An 18342-nucleotide genomic window follows, 5' to 3' on the forward strand; every position below is an offset into this window, starting at 1 on the left:
GCTGCTTGGCCTGCTGTGTTCATCCAGCTCTACACCTTGTTATCTCGAATTCTTCGGTTGCTTTAGAAGGGTCACTGCATGCGAAACGTTAACTCTACAATCTTTCCACAGATGCTGCCAGACCTGCTAAAAGTTTTTTCCAGCAATCTCTGTTTTTGGTTACTTCGGTCCTGGTGAAAAGGGCGGGGTCATACACGTCGGGTCAAAGGTTGCGAGGCTGATTTCCCCTTCCCCAGCAGGCCTCTGATGACGTCACCACGGCGCTGACAATCCCTTCTATACAGCCCGTGGCGGGGAGGGGAAAACCAACACCCGATATACAGACTACAACAAATCAACAATAACTGAATTATGTACAAGTACACTGCGCGTCAAAACCTTCGAATAAATGCCGGCATCTTGACACCTTTCCCCTGCGGAATGTCGAAATTGGTATATAAATAAATAGTCGAGGGACGGTGACCAACCGACGAGACAAAATTCTCCCGACGCCGTTCGTCGGTGACGCACGCACGTGTGGTACAAGCGCGGGGCGGAATCGAGGGGCGGTTGGGCGGGGGGGGAGGGGAGGGGAGGGGAGGGGAGGGTCGGGTCGGGCGAGTGACGTTAGCGTCGGAAACCGCGCTGCTCCAATGGGTTGGGGTGAGGCCCGATGACGTCACAGCGGCGGGAGGGGGCAGGATCTCCAGAGAGGAAATGGTGGGCGGTTTTGGGGAGGAGAGCTTGTTCTGAACCGTTTGGAACGATGATAGCTTCCGGCGTGCGCTGTAGGTTTCAGTTACAGGCGGCAGCTGGTGCATCAGGTAAAGGAGCCGGGTTGGGGCTGGGGGTGGACGGGAGAGTAATGAGGAGAGGGAAAGATAAGAGGAGGAGACCCTCTCATCATTTGTCTTCCTCTCTACCTCTGTCTTAAAACGTTTCTGCTTTTTATTTTTTTTTATTTTTTAAATTCAACACATTTGGATGCTAGGCTCTTTTTATCCTAAGCTGATGTTTCAGAGAAACTCCCTTCTCTCAAATATAATCGGCGTTTGCGTCCTGCTGAGTCATAAAGAAAGAGAAGAGGGCAAGGTTGACAGTCAACTCCACTGGCCAGGCCTCGGCATTACGGTATCCTCACTCCGATAGAAGGAGGGCAGTTCTTCTTCCTGTTTAGTTACAAATCACTGCAGTAGTTTTTTTGTATTCTCGATGGTATTGTATCTTTTGCCCTCATTGTACACCGCTCGGTCCCCTTTTCTGAAAGCCTTACGAGTTTGTTTGCTGTTATAACAGGCTCCCAGCCCGAGATGTGACCAAACGATACTAGATGCGATTCATTCGGGTTTAAGAGATCTCAGAGCATTAACAATTCATAGCTTATATCTGAGCAATAACTTGTGTATGCTGTATGTCCTGTATTGATTGTGTACTTGCGTAGAATTCACGAATAGTGTTGAAAATTGCTTCGAGTTAACATCAGATCTGTTCACGTACCCAGAAAAGAAAATTAGTGGTGTGCTGTTGTAACCTCATGTATTCAGTGCTTTAGCATATAATTTATAATTAAAATAAAATATATGTTGTAAGTTTTCACTGCCATTTTAAACAAGTGATGATTTCCTTTTCTGAATGGAGGTCAGCCTTTTATGATAGTGTTACCATTTGGTACTTACTGCTGAATAGTGAAGATGTTACGCTTTGTCAAAAAAATTTGAGATGTTAAGTGTTATCTATGTTTTAGAATATTATTTGTGAATAATTGCTTAATTGGAAATACAATTTCATACATAGGAGCTGTACTGCTACTAGATGGAATAACATACAGACATGTTCAGCTTTGAAGGGGATTTCAAAACGCGGCCCAAGGTATCTCTTGGTGGAGCAAGCAGAAAGGTTTGTAATCACTTGCTATTTAACTCAAGTTTTAATGTGTACAATGAGCAGTTTTTAATTTAATAACACAGTGAATCTCAATTTTTTAAAAAATGGTTTGTGGCAATTATGTAATCAAAGCTAAGAAACACAAGGCATTTGCATTGTTTAACCCCATTTCTGGAAATGATGCCACTGCTGTAACATAGGAAACGTGGCAGCCAATTTCCACACAGCAAGTTCTCATTTGAAAATGATCAGATAGTGTTTGTGTTGATTGACGGATAACTGTTGACCAGGACAGGATGTTGATGTCATAGTCGTACCACATGGAAACAGACCTTTCAGGTGCTGCTGAACAAAGAGACCGTGGAGTGCAGGTTCATAGTTACTTGAAGTGGAGTTGCATGTAGACAGGATAGTGAAGAAGGTACATGTGCTTTTATTGGTTACTGCATTGAGTATAGGAGTTGGGCAGTCATGCAGCTCTACAGGACATTGGTTAGGCCACTTTAGGAATACTGTATGCGATTCTGGTCACCCTGCTATAGGAAGGATGTTGTGCAATTTGAAAGGGTTCAAAAGATTTACAAGGCTGAATAGACTGGGGCTGTTTTTTCTGGAGCATTGCAGTCTGAGGGGTGACCTTATAGAAGTTTGAAATTGAGAGGCATGGATCGGGTGAATAGTCAAGGCCTTCCCCAGGGTAGGGGTGTCTAAAATTAGAGATCATAGGTTTAAGGTGAGAGGGGAAAGATTTAAAAGGGACCTAAGGGGCAATTTTTTCACACAGAGGGTGGTGCGTGTAAGGAATGAACTGACAGAGGTAGTGGTGGAGGCTGGTACAGTTACAGAATTTAAAAGGCATCTAAATGGGTATATGAAGAGGAAGGGTTTAGTTGGAAATGGGCCAAATGCTGGCAAATGGGATATATTAATTTAGGATAAGAGATAACAAGGTGTAGAGCTGGATGAACGCAGCAGGCCGAGCAGGAAGGCTGACGTTTCGGGCCTAGACCCTTCAGAAAATCTGAATTCAGAAAATTTTCTGAAGAAGGATCTAGGCCCGAAATGTCAGTCTTCCTCCTCCTCTGATGCTGCTTGGCCTGCTGTGTTCATCCAGCTCTACACTTTGTTATCTCAGATTCTCCAGCATCTGCAGTTCCTACTATGCCTATTAATTTAGGATATCTGCTTGACGTGGATGAGTTGGACCAAAGGGTCTATTTCTGTGCTGTACGCTTCTTTCTTTCTTCATTCATGGGATAACAGCGTCGCCAGTTAGGCAGCACTCGTGCCCATACCGAATTTCCCAGAGGACAATTCAGAGTCAACCACCTTGCTGTGGATCTGGCATCACATATAGGCCAGACCAGGTAAGGATAGCAGTTTTCTTCCCATCTGGTTCATTAAAGTCCTTTCGGGTTTTTCTGACAAACAACAAAGTGGGTTCACGGTCATCATTAGATTCTTAATTCCAGATATTTTCTATTGAATTCAAATTCCATCATCTGGCCGTGGAGGAATTCAAACTTGGGTCCCCAGAGCGTCATCTGGGTCTCTGGATTAACAGTCCAGCAATAATACCACTCAGCCATTGCCTCCCCCTAAAGCTATGTGACTCTATGACCATGTTTCCTATATTGAACGATCCCCATTTTGCCAGCGTTTGGCCCATATCCCCGTTAACCTCTTCTACCCTTTTCTGAAGAAGGGTCCAGACCCGAAACGTCAGCTTTCCTGCTCCTCTGATGCTGCTTGGCCTGCTGTGTTCATCCAGCTCTACACCTTGTTATCTCGGATTCTCCAGCATCAGCAGTTCCTACTATCCCAGTATCTGTCCAAATGCCTTTTTAAATGTTGTAATTGTACCTGCCTCTACCACTTCCTCTGGCAGCTCGTTCCACGTACACCACCGTCTATATAGAAAAAGTTACCCTCAGGTCCCTTTTAATCATTTCCCTCTCACCCTAAAGCTATACCCTTGAGTCTTGGACTCCCCTACCCTGGGAAAAAGATTGGCTATTCACCCTAACCGTGCCTCTCATGATTTTGTAAACCTCTCAAAGGTCACTCTTCGGTCTACTATGCTCCAGGGAATTAAGTCCCAGCCTGTTCAGCCTCTCCTTAGAACTCAGACTCCAGTCTTGGTAACATCCTTGTAAATCTTTTTTGCACCATTTCCAGTTTTAATAACATTCTTCCTTTCGCAGGGTGCCCAGAGTTGTATGCAGTACTCTAAATGTGGCCTTATCAGTGTCTTGTACAGCTATAACATATCATACCAACTCCTGTGTTCCGTGCTCTGACTGATGAAGGCAAGCATGCCAAGCATCATCATCATCCACCCTGTTCTACCTCTGACGCTACTTTTGAGGCAGTATGTATCTACACCCTGGGTGTCTCTGTTCGACAACACTCCCCTGGACTCTACCATTAACTGTCTAAGTCCTGCCCTGGTTTCTTAGCAAAATGCAACATCTTGCATTTACCTGCATTAAACTCCATCCATTTCTCAACTCACTGGCCCGGTTGACCAAGATCCTGTTGTATTTTTAGATAATCTTCTTCACTGTCCACTATATTCCCCATTTCGGTGTCATCTGCAAGCTTACTAACCATGCCTCTTATCGTGCTATTCAAATCATTGTATATAAATGATGAAAAATAGTGGTCCCAACACTGATCCTTGCAGCACGCTGCTGGTCACAGGCCCCCAGTATGAGCAACAACCCATTATCGCCATCCTCTGTATCCTACTGTTAAGCCAATTTTGTATCTGATTGACTAGTGTTCCCTGGATCCCATATGATCTAGCCTTACTAACCAGTCTACCACACGGAACCTTGTCCAAGACATTACTAAAGTCCATGTAGACGATGTCTGCAGTTCTGCCTTCATCTGTTTTCTTGGTCACCTCTTTTTTTTTTTTTTTTTAAAAAAAAAAGAAATTCAACCAAATTTGAGAGAGATAATTTCCCATGCACAAAGCTGTGCTGATTATCGCTAATTGGACCTTGCTTTTCCAAACGCATGTAGATGTTTATACCTTCTATTTTGGTACAATTATATCATTTAAGCCTCCATCACATTCAAGTATCTTTACTTTATGTTTTACAGCTGTCTGCTGTAATAGCTGCAAAAAGCTGTAATAATACAGCTTTGTGTGTATTATCTTTATAGTTTTTGTTCCTACTTTGAAGAATGGCCAGTGAAAACTGTGGTGAATATAGTACTATCCCAAACTATCCCAAACATTTTTACTGTTGTTCCTACTTTGTAATGATACAATAGTTCTGACTAAACTAACTGATCTTACCAAATGTATTCAAGTTATCCACTGATGCATTGTGTTATGGTAGAAGTGTATTAAAATAATTTGAATAGTTTATGATGTGTTGATCTAAATAGGAGCAGTGTACATTATTGTGCAATGGAAATGGCTAGCTTTTGATATTTTATCCCTTTGACAAATGAGTAATGCAATGTTGTGTTCCTGTTCTGAAAAAGGGCCATTGGACCCTAAAAGTTGACTCTGCTTTCTGTCCACAGATGCTGTCAGACCTGCTGAGTTTCTCCAATGATTCTATTTCTGTCACAAGAGTTTCCTTAGACTTGGAGAATGTTATAATCTGTACTAGGCTTCAATACATAGAACCTTAGACAATAACAGGAGTAAGCCATTCAGCCCTTCAAGCCTCTTCCACCATTCAATGTAATCATGGCTGATCATCCAACTCAGCACCCTGTTCCTGCTTTCTCTCCATATCCTTTAATCCCTTTGGTCCTAAGAACGATATCTGCATCCTCCTTGAAGGTCTCCAATGGTTTGGCCTCAACAGTTTCCTGTGCCAGAGAATTCCACAGGCTTGCCACTCTCTGGTTGAAAGAAGTTCCTCTTCATCTCTGTCCTGAAAGATCTATCCCTTATTCTTAAGCTGTCTCCTTGTCCTGGACTCCCTGGTCATTGGGATCATCTTCCTGCATTCGCCTCGTCTAATCTTTTTAAAATTTTGTAGGTTTCTGAGAAGACCCCCAGTCATTCTTCTGAACTCTATCGAATGTAGTTGTAACCGACCTAGTCTCTCCCTGTATGTTCTGCCGTCCCAGGAATCAATCTGGTAAAGCCTTTGTCGCACTCCCTCGATAGCAAAAACATCCTTCCTCAGCAGGAGACCCAAATTGCACACAATACCAGAGGCGTGGTCTTACCAAGGCCAACATGCTGTTTGCTTTCTTTACAGTCTGCTGCACCTGCACTCTTATCTTCAAATGGTGCATGAGGACATCCAGGTCTTATTTTCTAAATTGGGAAAGGCTTGGAAGTCTGAAGCACAAAGCGATTAACATGGATAACCTCACATTTTTGCATCGTTATACTACATTTGCATTGTGTTTGCCCACTTACTCGTCCAAATCGCACCAAAGCTTCTCTGCATCCTCACAGTATTAGCTTCCACCCAACTTTCTATCATGCAGAGTTGGAACTATGATATCTGGTTTCTTCTTCTGAATCACTTAATATATGTTGTGAATAGCTGGTGTTATAACCAGACCAAATGCCCTCAAAATATATCAAGGAGATCGCCTAGGTGCTAACTTTTTATTTTTATTTAAAGGCAAGGGTAAGGCACTGTATTCCAGGTATGACTTGGTTATTCAACTGCTCGGCTTTAAGCAAAACACATCTTAAAAAAAACACAAGTGAAGTATGGCACAGGAATAGGCTCTTTAGCCCTCCAAGCCTGTGCCGATTATCATGCCCTGACTAAACTAAAAAACAAACCTTCTGCCCTTATTCGGTCCGTATCCCTCTATTCTCTCCCTGTTCGTGTAACCATCCAGACGCCTCTTAAATGTCGCCGATATGCCTGTTTCCACCACCACCTCTGGCAGTGCATTCCAGGCTCCTCCTCCTCCTCTGCGTGGAAAAACTTCCCTTGTGCATCTCTCTTAAACTTTTGCCCTCTGACCTTGAACCTGTGCCCCCTTGTCATTGAAACTTTAACCCTGGGGTAAAACCTCTGGCTATCCACCCTATCGTTGCCTCTCATAATTTGGTAGACCTCTATAGGTCTCCTCTCAGCCGCTGTCTTTCCAGGGAAAACAATCCTAGTTTTTTTTTTAAACCTTTCCCCTTAGCCAACACCCTCAAGACTGTTATTTTTACAACACAGTTAAAACACAAATGCAAAAAGAATTGACATTGCATCATTGAAATACTTAATATAATATATTATTGAACTACTAAATATAAAGTGTTCCAATCTAGTAACGTCCCATAAACACACCCTTGACAAAGGCAAATTCATTAAAACAGATTTTCCTCATGTGCTATCTCCTCTCCAGTGCTGGAGAAAGGAACACTGAAAGGTTCAAATCCTGCCACAGCAGATGGTGGAATTTGAATTCGATAAACATCTGGAATTAAGAATTTAATGATGACCTTGAATCCATTGTCAATTGGTCAGGGAAAAATTTGGTTCAGTAAAGCCCTTTAGGTAAGGAAAATGCAATCTTTACCTGGTCTGGCCTACCTGTGACTTCAGACTGTTAATTTAGGGATGGGCAATAAATGTTGGTCTAGCCAGTGACTCCCTCGTTCTCTGAATTTTAAAAAAAATTGTTTCCACAGATGGTTATGAGTTAATGACCCTTCACTATAACTGAGTGCAGTAGGCTTTCAGCAAGTGTGAGGAGCAGGAAGGAGAACGAGAGGGTACAGATTTATTGTAATTGGGAAGAGAAGCAAAAGCCATAGGAGAAACGTTTTCATGTAGTGTTAAGATCTGGAATGCATTGCCTGAGTTTGGTGGAGACAAGTTCAATTGAGGCATTTTGACAATAATTTGGTGGTTATCTGAAAGGGAAGAAATTGTCACAAACTTACACATACACTAAGTGAAATGCTAACCTGGAGAACTGGTGCAAATACGATGGGCTGAGTTGCCTGTTTCTGCACTAGAATAACTATGTGAACAAAAAGGTAGCCTTTGGTGATGTCGAGGCACAAGAGTTCAAATGGGAGAAGGTTTCATTTGTGCAAAATCTGAAGGGCTGGTAATGGGTCAAGTGAGGAAACAACGTGTTGAGAGGATGTGTGAATAGCAGGATAACTATTTTCCGAATGCTTGACAAGGGGAATAAGAGAAACCACAGGAAAAATAATTGAACTAGCAAACACAAACAGTGGTGGCTTGGGTTGTGGTCTAAAATTGTTGAACATTACATTGAGTCCAAAAAGTCTGGTGTGCTGAGTTGAAACTTGGTGTACGCTGTTCTTTGAGTTTGTGTTGATCTTATGGTGAGTACAATGGAGGGATCAAGTGGATTTGTTCTGCACTTGTTTGTTTATAAATTGCTGTTTCAGTTCTGAAGTAGTGTTTGGGAGTTGGATGTCTCAGAGAAGGGAAATGACAGGTATTATTTCCATTTCCCCTGCCCTTGAATTGCAAGGTGCCAGAGGAAAGGGCAGGGATGTGAATCACTGAGGAGTAGACCACATTACGGCAGAGAGAATGATCTTTCAGAATATTCAGAGGGGTGGGAGGGAGCTGAGGATACTCCCCTGCCATACAATGTTCTCGACAATGTCCATTAATTTTCATGCGATCTGCTGTGCCCTTCCTGACCAGTGATAGAGTTTGCATTGTCCTCATTATTTGCTCCACCAGCCTCCATTTACCACTGATTATCGTCCACCATCCACTTCTGGTGTCATGCCATCACCAACACAATACTGTCCAAGGTTCTGTGTAAGGTTAATGTGACTTCTCTACTCGTGATTTTGGTATCTCTGTTACTGAGCTCTAATACTTTGTTCATACTTAAATATGAAAAACAGTGACACCAGCTGGTAAATATGTGTACCCAGAAGTCATCACATGCTTTTTAACTCTTCCAAAGAATAAGAACTTATTTATGTTTTGGTAGGATGAATAACGCTGTCATTCTTTATAGCCCAATCCATTTGTAGTATCATTCGATGTACATCAAGTTAGACAATCAGACCTGGGATCTTTTTATAAATTAGTGTTGCACAATGCAGTGCTTTTAACCTTTGTTATTTGGTATGGGTGCTGAGAATGGTGTTGTGTCATCTTCATATAACACATCTTGATAGGTCATTTGTTTAAGGACATTGCAAAATATTTCCAATGCTAGTACACATTAATTACGTACACATAAGGCACATACACTGGGAAAACCTCCATCAAGCCACTCGCTGCTCTAATTTGGAAATCTATCGCCATTCCTTCAGTGTCGCTGGGGCAAAATCCTGAATTCCCTCCTAACAGCATTGTGGGTTTACCGACAGAATGTGGACTGCTGTGGTTCAAGAAGGCAGCATACTATCACCTTAAGGACAACAAGAACAGGCAATAACTGCTAGTCCAGCCAGCACCGACCACAATCCTTGAGTGAATTAAAAATAAATACTGAGTAACAGCCAGCTGGGAGAAGTAGCTGAATTTTATCATTGGCCTTTTGACTGTGGTAAAGATGACTTCCATTTGCATCCCTGAAGTTAATTCTTTGGAAGTTGATCAATCTCTTGCATCAATTTGAATAAAACCAAGGTTTGTTTGATTTGCGAATGATACAATCAGATTTTCCTGGTTAGATAAGCTAAAATGGGCCATGTGCGTGACCAATGATTCTGTTTGTTTATGGGTCAATGTTAGAAACATTGCCCAATTATATGACATTGTTTACTTTTTTGATGGCCTGGCCATGCTCTTAAGATAGTTTCAACCAAGATCTGTTTTGCAACTTTGATCAATTGAGTGACAGATTCAAGGCCAGTAAGAATATGTCGCCATTCATTATGAAGTCCTATACGAAAGCGATTCTCTTCTGCTACCTGTTTTTTTTCTATCTTTGTGCACACGTGCAATGCTTATTGGTGCTTATATAATTCATGCAAAATGTGCAGAGTTTTAATCCTTTGCCTATTGTGCCTTTAACAAAATGTTATGTTTAATTTGTCTGTTACAGGCATTTAGCGGCATAGTTATAGAGCTGTACAGCACGGAAGCAGACTCTTTGGTCCAACTCGTCCATGCTGACCAGCTATCCCAAATAAATTTGGTTGTATTTGGCCTTTATCCCTCTAAAACCTTCCTATTCGTATACCCATCCGGATGCCTTTTAAATGTTGTAATCGTATAGCCTTCACCACTTCCTCTGGAAGCTCATTCCACACATGCACCACCCTCCTTAGGTCCCTTTTAAATCTTTTCCCTCTCACCTGAAACCTATGCCCTCTAGTTTTGGACTGCCCCAACATGGGGGAAAGATCTTGTCTAGTTACCCTATCCGTGCTCCTCATAATTTTACAAACCTCTCCAAGGTCACCCGTCAGCCTCCAACGCTCCAGGGAAAATATCCTCAGCCTATCTAGCCTCTCCCTTTAGCTGAAACGCTCCAACCCTGGCAACATCCTTGTAAATCTTGACTGAACTCTTTCAAGTTTCACAACATCCTTTTTATAGCAGGAGACCAGGATTGAACATAGTATTCTAAAAGTGGCCTAACTAATGTCCTATACAGCCACAACATGACTCCCAACTCTTATACTCAATGCAGTGACCAATAATACCCAAATTGGTTGATATCTGTTAAATCATCTTGGGGTTATTCAGTCTCAATTGCTACACTAACTTTGTTTTATAATCTGTCACCATCTTGAATTGTGAATGCTTTAATGCTTCACTTGTTGTTGTATTTGTGAGACACAGTAGGAACTGCCGATGCTGGAGAATCTGAGATAACAAGGTGTAGAGCGGGATGAACACGGCAGGCCAAGCAGCATCAGAGGAGCAGGAAAGCTGATGTTTCGGGTCGAGACCCTTCTTCAGAAATGGAGGAGGGGAAGGGGATTCTGAAATATAGGGAGAGAGGGGGAGGCAGATAGAAGATGGATAAAGGAGAAGATAGGTGGAGAGGAGACAGACAGGTCAAAGAAGCGGGGTTGGAGCCAGTAAAGGTGAATGTAGATGGGGAGTTAGGGAGGGGATAGGTCGGTCCAGGGAGGACGGACAGGTCAAGGAGGCAGGATGAGGTTAGTAGGTAGGGGATGGGGGTGGGGCTTGAGGTGGGAGGAATGGTTAGGGAGGCAGGGACGAGCTTGCCATGTTTTGGGATGCGGTCGGGGGAGAGGAGATTTTGAAGCTTGTGAAGTCCACATTGATACCCTTGGGCTGCAGGGTTCCCAAGCGAAATATGAGATGCTGTTCCTTTTGGGTGGCATCATTGTGGCATTGCAGGAGGCCCAGGATGGACATGTCGTCCAAGAAGTGGGAGAGGGAGTTGAAATGGTTTGCGACTGGGAGGTGTAGTTGTTTGTTGCGAACCGAGCGTTGTATTTGAGAGTTTGCTTGAATGGTGCTTAGATTTTACAATAATGTGCAGTCTGAATATGTAGGAACTAATGGTTTTCAGTGGAATTTGATTTCTTTCCCTCTTTAAATAAATATGGTTTTGCTTTATTTCATGAATTATAGAAACAGAAAATGCTAGAAGCGCTTAGCTATGTCAGTCTGATCTGCAAGGACGTGTATGAATTGTCTTGTTGTCGTCTAGTTTTAGACTGGTGTGATTCAAAAATACTTAATCTTGTGACCAGTAAACAAGAAAATGATAAAGTACAGAAGTATTGGAGAATGAGAACGTTGTTCCAAACAAAACTAACATTGTATAAATCTTTTGAAGGAAGAAAAAGCTTCACTGCTGCATCGAACCCAGGAAGAAAGAAGGAAGCGAGAGGTAAATTGGAGATTTTATTCACGTTAATCGAAAACATTGTAGGCATTTCATTGCACTCTCGTGGAATTTTACTTGCTAATTTTCTGAAGACCTTGTCCTGTTATCGTGAGATTATCCTATCGTCATGGAAATTGGAGTGTTTCTCAAATACAATGATTGCAGATCGGGTAAACGATACTTTAGTGTTTACAGCAGAGGGCAAAAAATTGTTGCTGAATGAACATTTGTGTCTTGTTTTAATACAGGAATAAATAGCATAGCAGAAATTGTGCATAATGCAAAACAACTTCAAGACTGAGAATAGATGCTTTGAGATTCTTCCACTGAATAACCAAAAACTGTAACTTACTGCTTATCAATGTAAAATCATGTCACTGCTAGGCAACCATGCAATCCTTTCTATGTTTAATATACCATGGTATTACTCAGAACTCCCAGGTCAGATAGAGGCTGTAGAATAGCTCAATACATAGTAAAGCACCTGGATCCATTCTAGTGAAGTCTAAACTCAAACTCAAGGATGCAACCAGAAAAGCAATATCTTCTGTTTCACGTCTACTTGCACCAGCCACTTTTATGCTTTCTTTAAACTCCAAATTATGAACTTCATTCTTTTGTGTTTGCTGTGGGCTTCCACCTTCTAAGAACTTTGAACTAACACTGGCTTCAACCACCTGTCTCATTTCTAAAGGACGTTGTGTGCCATCTAGATCTATGGACAAAAGGTACTTCAATGTTTATTCCTCTCCAAGCTTTCACCTTTGAGAGTAATGGCAATGATTGTCCACTGCCTTCTGTGACACATTTTTCTTTGAATCTAAACTTGGAAAGTAACTATCAGTGTTAGTAATCTAGTTGGCTAGATTAATAGCAGCATTATACTTCCGTCTCTTTGAATCACTGATATATTTTCTCCTGCTCTGGCTCACACCCCCCATTTAGTTTCAGTTTTATATGTGTGTGTATATGCTGAGTGCTTGAGTCTTGCATCTCATATTAAAATGTTGAGTTTAAGACCCAGACACACTAGCTTCCAATAAATGAACAGGTTAATGACTGTAGCCTTGAGTATCATAAAGTGCCATTTTATAGCACTATTAGTGTTTGTCCTTGGTTTACTGAAGTGACCTGTGCCTTGAACAAAGCAATAAACAGTTGCAATTTTCTGTAGTTGTTTTGATATTGTAGAATACTGTCCAGTTGAATAGATTAACTACATTTTCTTTGGTGTGTTTAACCCAAACTTCCAGTAGCTGAACCTGAGCATTATATTGAGATGTATGCTAGCACCAGTAAAGCTAACTAGCACTGATGAAGATGAAGTTTGCAATTGTGATTTTACAAATTTAAAATATTTTGCTGCCTTTTTTTTCCCAAAAAGTGCTGGTCATAATTTTAATCAAATTTCGGCATGCGTGCCCCTAATCTGGACGTTTTACACGTGCCTTAACATTGAATGGGGCCACAGGTACACAATAGCAAGGCAGTTCTTGGTGAGTTTAAAAAATGTTTTTGAAACAAGACTTTTTATAGAGCAGAAGTAGAACTTAGTCATCATAGAATGCAATGAAGATGGTTTGAACAGTTTAGTTGAATTAGACTTTAAAAATCTCAAATATTCCCAAATACCTTCCCTTGGTCTTTGGGAATTATTCAGGTTAATTTTTTAAAATTTGCCTGGTCGTTCGAATACACAAATACCATCTGTGTATTATACTTCGTGTAGCCATTTGTAGAACTAGGTATTTTTGTGATCTTTCAACTCTGCTTATCAACTGTGTATGCGTGTGTGTATTAATATTCCAGTCTGTAATGTAAAAGTGCTGGAGAAATGAAAGGGTCTGTGAGCCAATTAATTACCTCAGCCTGATTACTTGCATCCACTCGGATGTGGATGCATTGGTTGTGACTTCCAAAGCTTCTTATTTTTGGAATGCTGTCAATGGATTGGAAGGTAGTAGAAGTAACACCCCTATCCAAGAAGAGGGAGAGAGAAAAACACGAAACTATGACTAAAAACCAAAAGAACTGCAGATGCTGTAAATCAGAAACAAAAACAAAGTTGCTGGAAAAGTTCAGCAGGTCTGGCAGTGTCTGTGAAGTAAAAATCAGAGTTAATGTTTCGGGTCCAGTGACAAAACTGACTGGTTAGTCTGACGTTTGTCTTTGCTAAAAATTCCACTAACTATTATTGAGGAAGTAGTACCAGAGTTATAGAAAATCAGAATGTGATTAGGCAGAGTTGGTGTGTATTTCTGGCAAGGAAATTTTGTTTGGCAAACCAGTTACTTTTTGAGAATGTAACTACCGGGGCAGAGAAAGGACAAGAAGTGAATGTAGTAGATTTGCAATTTCAGAACACGTAGTAAGGTGCTGCACAATGTTTTTGTCGAAGCTGATGATGTTGAGGGTTATATATCAGCATGAATTAAGGATTGTTTAAAAGACAGAAGACAAAAGTAGAAATAAAGAGTAATTTTCATGTTGGTCAGCTGTTGCTAGTGGGATGTCACAAGAATTAGCACTGGGAATGCAACTATTATTCATCTATATTAAAACTTGAGCAAAGAGGCAGAAAAGTGTATCTAAGTTGGCTATACAAAGCTAAGTAGTGAAGTACGTTGTGATGAGACAGACTGAAAAGGCAAAAAGACGGGTTAAGTGGGTGACAAGAAGTTGGCAGATGGAGTATAATGTGGAACAATGAGGTTAATTAATTGCATAGGAAGAATAGATAGAAAATATTATTTATGTGCTGGGAGGCTATTAAGTGTTGATGTTCAGAGGGATTTGGGTGCAACGTTTCTTGTAATCTTTCCTGCGGCATGGACCACAAAAGTCCGTGCTTGGCAGCAGCTCCTAGAAATGGAAACTATACAGGCGTGCATGCTGCTTCCCACTGGTTGTGTGGCTGTATGGCCTAGAGGATACATTGTTTGGGGCTCTTTGTACGTGAATCACAAAGTTAACCTGCAGGTAGCAGGAAAGTGGCCTTAACTGCCAGAAGTTTGGACTAAACAAATTTGGGGAATTGTTTCAGCTTGCTTTTTTGAGTCCATATCTGGAGTACTGTAAAAGTTTTGATCTTGCCACATCAGGCAAGGACCTACTGTATGTCTTAAAGTGGTATAGTGAAAGTTCAGCAGATTGATTGCGAGAATAAGAGGGCTGTCCTATGACTAGAGATTAAGGAGAATAGGCTTACATTCAAGAATTTTGAAGAACGAAAGGTCATTGCCTTGAAATACATTAATTGAAATGGTTGACCGGGTAGATGCTGAGAGGTTGTTTCCCCCTGGCTGCAGAGTCTAGAACTAGGAATTACATTGGGTGAGGTGTCAGCTACTTAGGATGGAGATGAGAAATTCCTTCATTCAGGAGATAATAAATATTTGGAATTCCAGAAATGCGTCCCCATCAGAGCATTCACAATCTTTGTCATTGAGTGTATTCCATACTGAGTGATAGATTCTTGGATGTTAAAGGATTAAAAAGATAGCTGGAATAAGTGTACTTCTTACCACTCTGATTTTGTTAGCTTCTTAAGCTAAAGGGTAACACTTCCCTCCATATTAAGATCACAAATATGGATGTTCTGTGATAATTGTGCAATGTTCAGCACCATTCACAACTCCTCTAAGATACTGAAGCGGTACATGTCCAAATGCAGCAAGAAATTGGTAGTATTCGGGTTTGGACTAACAAGTGACAGGTAATATTTGTGCTATACAAGTGCCAGGCGTTGACCAACTCTGACGAGATAGAATCTATCCATTGTCCCTGGACATTCAATGGCATTACCATTGCTGAATCGATGAAGAGTGCAGGAAGGCATGCCAGGGTCAGGTGTACCTAAAAATGGAGCGTCAATCTGATGAAGCTACAACACAGAACTACTTGCACATCAAACAGCATTAGCAACAATTAATAGACAGAGCTAAGTGATTTCACAACCTATCGATCAAATCTAAACTCTGCAGGCTTGCCACATCGAGTAGTAAATGGTAGTGAATAATGAAACAACTCACTGGAGGAGGAAGTTCCATAAAATCTCCATCAATGATGGGGGAAGACCAGCATATCAGTGCAAAAGGTAACACTGAAGCATTTGCAGCAATCTTCAGATAGAAGTTCTTAGTGGATGATCCATCTTGGCCTCATCCAGAGGTTCTCAATAGGATAGATAGCAGTCTTCAGCCAAGTCGATGCACTTGGGTGTGATATCAAGAAATAGCTGGAGGCATTGGTAAAGGCTATGGGCCAACACAGCATTCTGGCAATTGTGAAGACTTGTGCTCCAGAACTGGCTGCTCCCCTAGCCAAATTGTTCCAGTACAGTGACAATACTGGCATCTTAGTGACCATGTTGAAAATTGTCCAGTTATGTCCTCTATGTAAAAAGCAGGACAAATCCAACTGACCACTTAGTGCCACAGTGTACCCTTGATCATAAGTAAAGTGATGGAAGGTGTCATCATCAGTGCAATCAAGCAACACATGTTCAGCAATAATCTTCTCACTGATGCCCAGGTGGGCTTCCACTAGAGCCACATGGCTCCTGATCTTGTTTGTAGTCTTGGTTCAAACACGGACAAAAGAGCTGAACTCCAGAGGTGAAGTGAGAATGACTGCCCTTGACGTCAAGGCCATGTTTGACAGTGTGGTGTCAAGGAGTCCGAGCAAAACTGGAATCAGTGAGAATTTGGGAATACTCTCTGCTGTTTGGAGTCATACCTGGCATATAAGAAAATAGTTGTTATTGTTAGAGGTCAATCAGTCAGCTCAGCTCCAGGGCATCTTTTGTAGGAGTTCCTCAGGGTAGTGTCCGAGACCCAACCATCTTTAACTGCTTCATCAATGACTTTCCCTCCATCATAAGGTCAAAAGCGGGTATAGTCGCTGATTGCACATGTTCAGTACCATCCACAACTCCTCGTCCTGAAGCAGTTCATATCCAAAGGCAGTAAGACATGAACAATATCCAGGCTTGGACCGACCAGTGGCAAGTAACATTTGGGTAACGCATGCTAGGCAAAGACCATCTTCAAGGGAGAATCAAACCATCATCCTTTGACATTCAATGGTGTTATTATCACTGAATCCCTTACCATCACCATCACTTGTTGCTTATGCTGTTTGGGGTGCATGTAATCCTGTTTGATACCTCTACCAGGTTGACACCTAATTTTTAGATGCTTCTAGTAGAATGCCCTCCTGCACCCTCCATTGAACCAAGGTTGATCCCTGACGTGATAATGGTTGAAGGGGGATATGCAGAGCCATAAGGTTGCAGATTGTGTTGGAGTACAATTCTGCTGTTGATGTCCCGCAGCACCCGATGGTTGCATAGTCTTGAGTTGCTAGATCTGTTTAAAGTCTTGTGCTACACGACGTGGAGTGTATTCCCATTGTGAAGGAGAGACTTTGTCTCCACAAGGACTATGCGATGGTCACTCTTACCCATACTATGATGGACAAATGCATCCGTAGCAGGCAGATTGATAGGAATGAGGTCAAGTATGTTTTTCCCTCTTGGTTACCTCACCACCTGCTGCAAACCTAGTCGAGCAGTTGTGTCCTCTAGTACTCCAGCAGCTCAATTAGTAGTACTGGGGCTCAGCCACTTCGGGTGGACATTGAAATTCTCCATCCAGAGTACATTTTGCACCCTTGCTACCTTCAATGTTTCAAGTGTTGCTCAACACTGATTGTTGAGTGCTGATTTGTATCTGAGGGAAGATGGTACATTGTAGTCAAGAGCTTTCCTTGCCTCTATTTAACCTGATGCTGTGAGACTTTGTGGAATCTGCAGTCACTGTTGAGGATTTTGAAGGTAACTCGCTCCTGACTGGACACCACTATGCTGCCACCCCTGCTGGGTCTTTTAGTGAACCAGATGGGTTTTTCCAACAATTGGCAATGGTTTCATGGTCATCATTAAATAGATAATTCCAGATTTTTTAATTGAATTCTTGGGCAGTATCTTCCAAACTCATGACCACTACCATCTCATAGGACATGGGCAGCAGGTGGATGGGAATTGCTGTCTGCAATTTCACCTTCAAGCCACTCACCATCCTGAGTTGAATATGTATTGCTGTTGTTTGTGTTGCTGGGTCAAAATCCTGGAATTTCGTCCCAGTGTACTTAAAAGCTGCAGAAGCCTGACTTCCAATTTTAAATTCAGCTTTAAGCCCATTTGTGACAATGTTTTCAAATTCTTTGCTCCTACTCCACAAAAAAAAGCATCGACATGCATCATAAAGATGCATGAATGCTGCCTCTTACACTGCTAGGAGAAAATGTCAGGATCTGCAGTTTAGCTAAACTGACCTTAATGAGAAGTACCGCATTGTAGAGGCATAATTTAGGCCAGATACACATTTAAGTTCCAGTGTGTTTTCACCGCATTTAATGCCTCTTTGAAGACGCATTACTCTCTCATGCTGATTTCTCTGCAGAATTGTAGCCTCACCATCAATTGATCTACATTCCCAAACATTTGTAGTGAATGGCAAAAATCAAAATTTCTTTTCTTGCTATTGGTTAATCTATCGTGATATAAGAAGAACATAAGAACTAGGAGCAGGAGTAGGCCGTCTGGCCCTTCGAGCCTGCTCCGCCATTCAATAAGATCATAGCTGATCTTTTTGTGGACTCAGATCCACTTACCTGCGTTCTCACCGTATCCCTTGATTCCTTTGTTGTTCAAAAAAAATC

At 41.8% G+C, this 18342-nt stretch overlaps 1 protein-coding gene across 1 annotated transcript in view; it reads left to right on the plus strand.

The window, feature by feature from the left end:
- The first annotated feature begins 690 nt into the window (after positions 1 to 690).
- Positions 691 to 18342, plus strand: part of ube3c (ubiquitin protein ligase E3C) — a 111999-nt gene continuing 94347 nt past the window's right edge. Inside the window, exons 1-3 of the mRNA XM_048606079.1 lie at positions 691 to 803; positions 1774 to 1875; positions 11569 to 11622. Of these exons, the coding sequence (XP_048462036.1) occupies positions 1810 to 1875; positions 11569 to 11622 (120 nt within the window). The 5' untranslated portion in view covers positions 691 to 803; positions 1774 to 1809. The remainder of the gene's footprint in view (positions 804 to 1773; positions 1876 to 11568; positions 11623 to 18342) is intronic.

This window comes from Rhincodon typus, chromosome 2 (genome assembly GCF_021869965.1).
Source record: "Rhincodon typus isolate 14 chromosome 2, sRhiTyp1.1, whole genome shotgun sequence".
Classification (NCBI taxonomy): Eukaryota; Metazoa; Chordata; class Chondrichthyes; order Orectolobiformes; family Rhincodontidae; genus Rhincodon; species Rhincodon typus.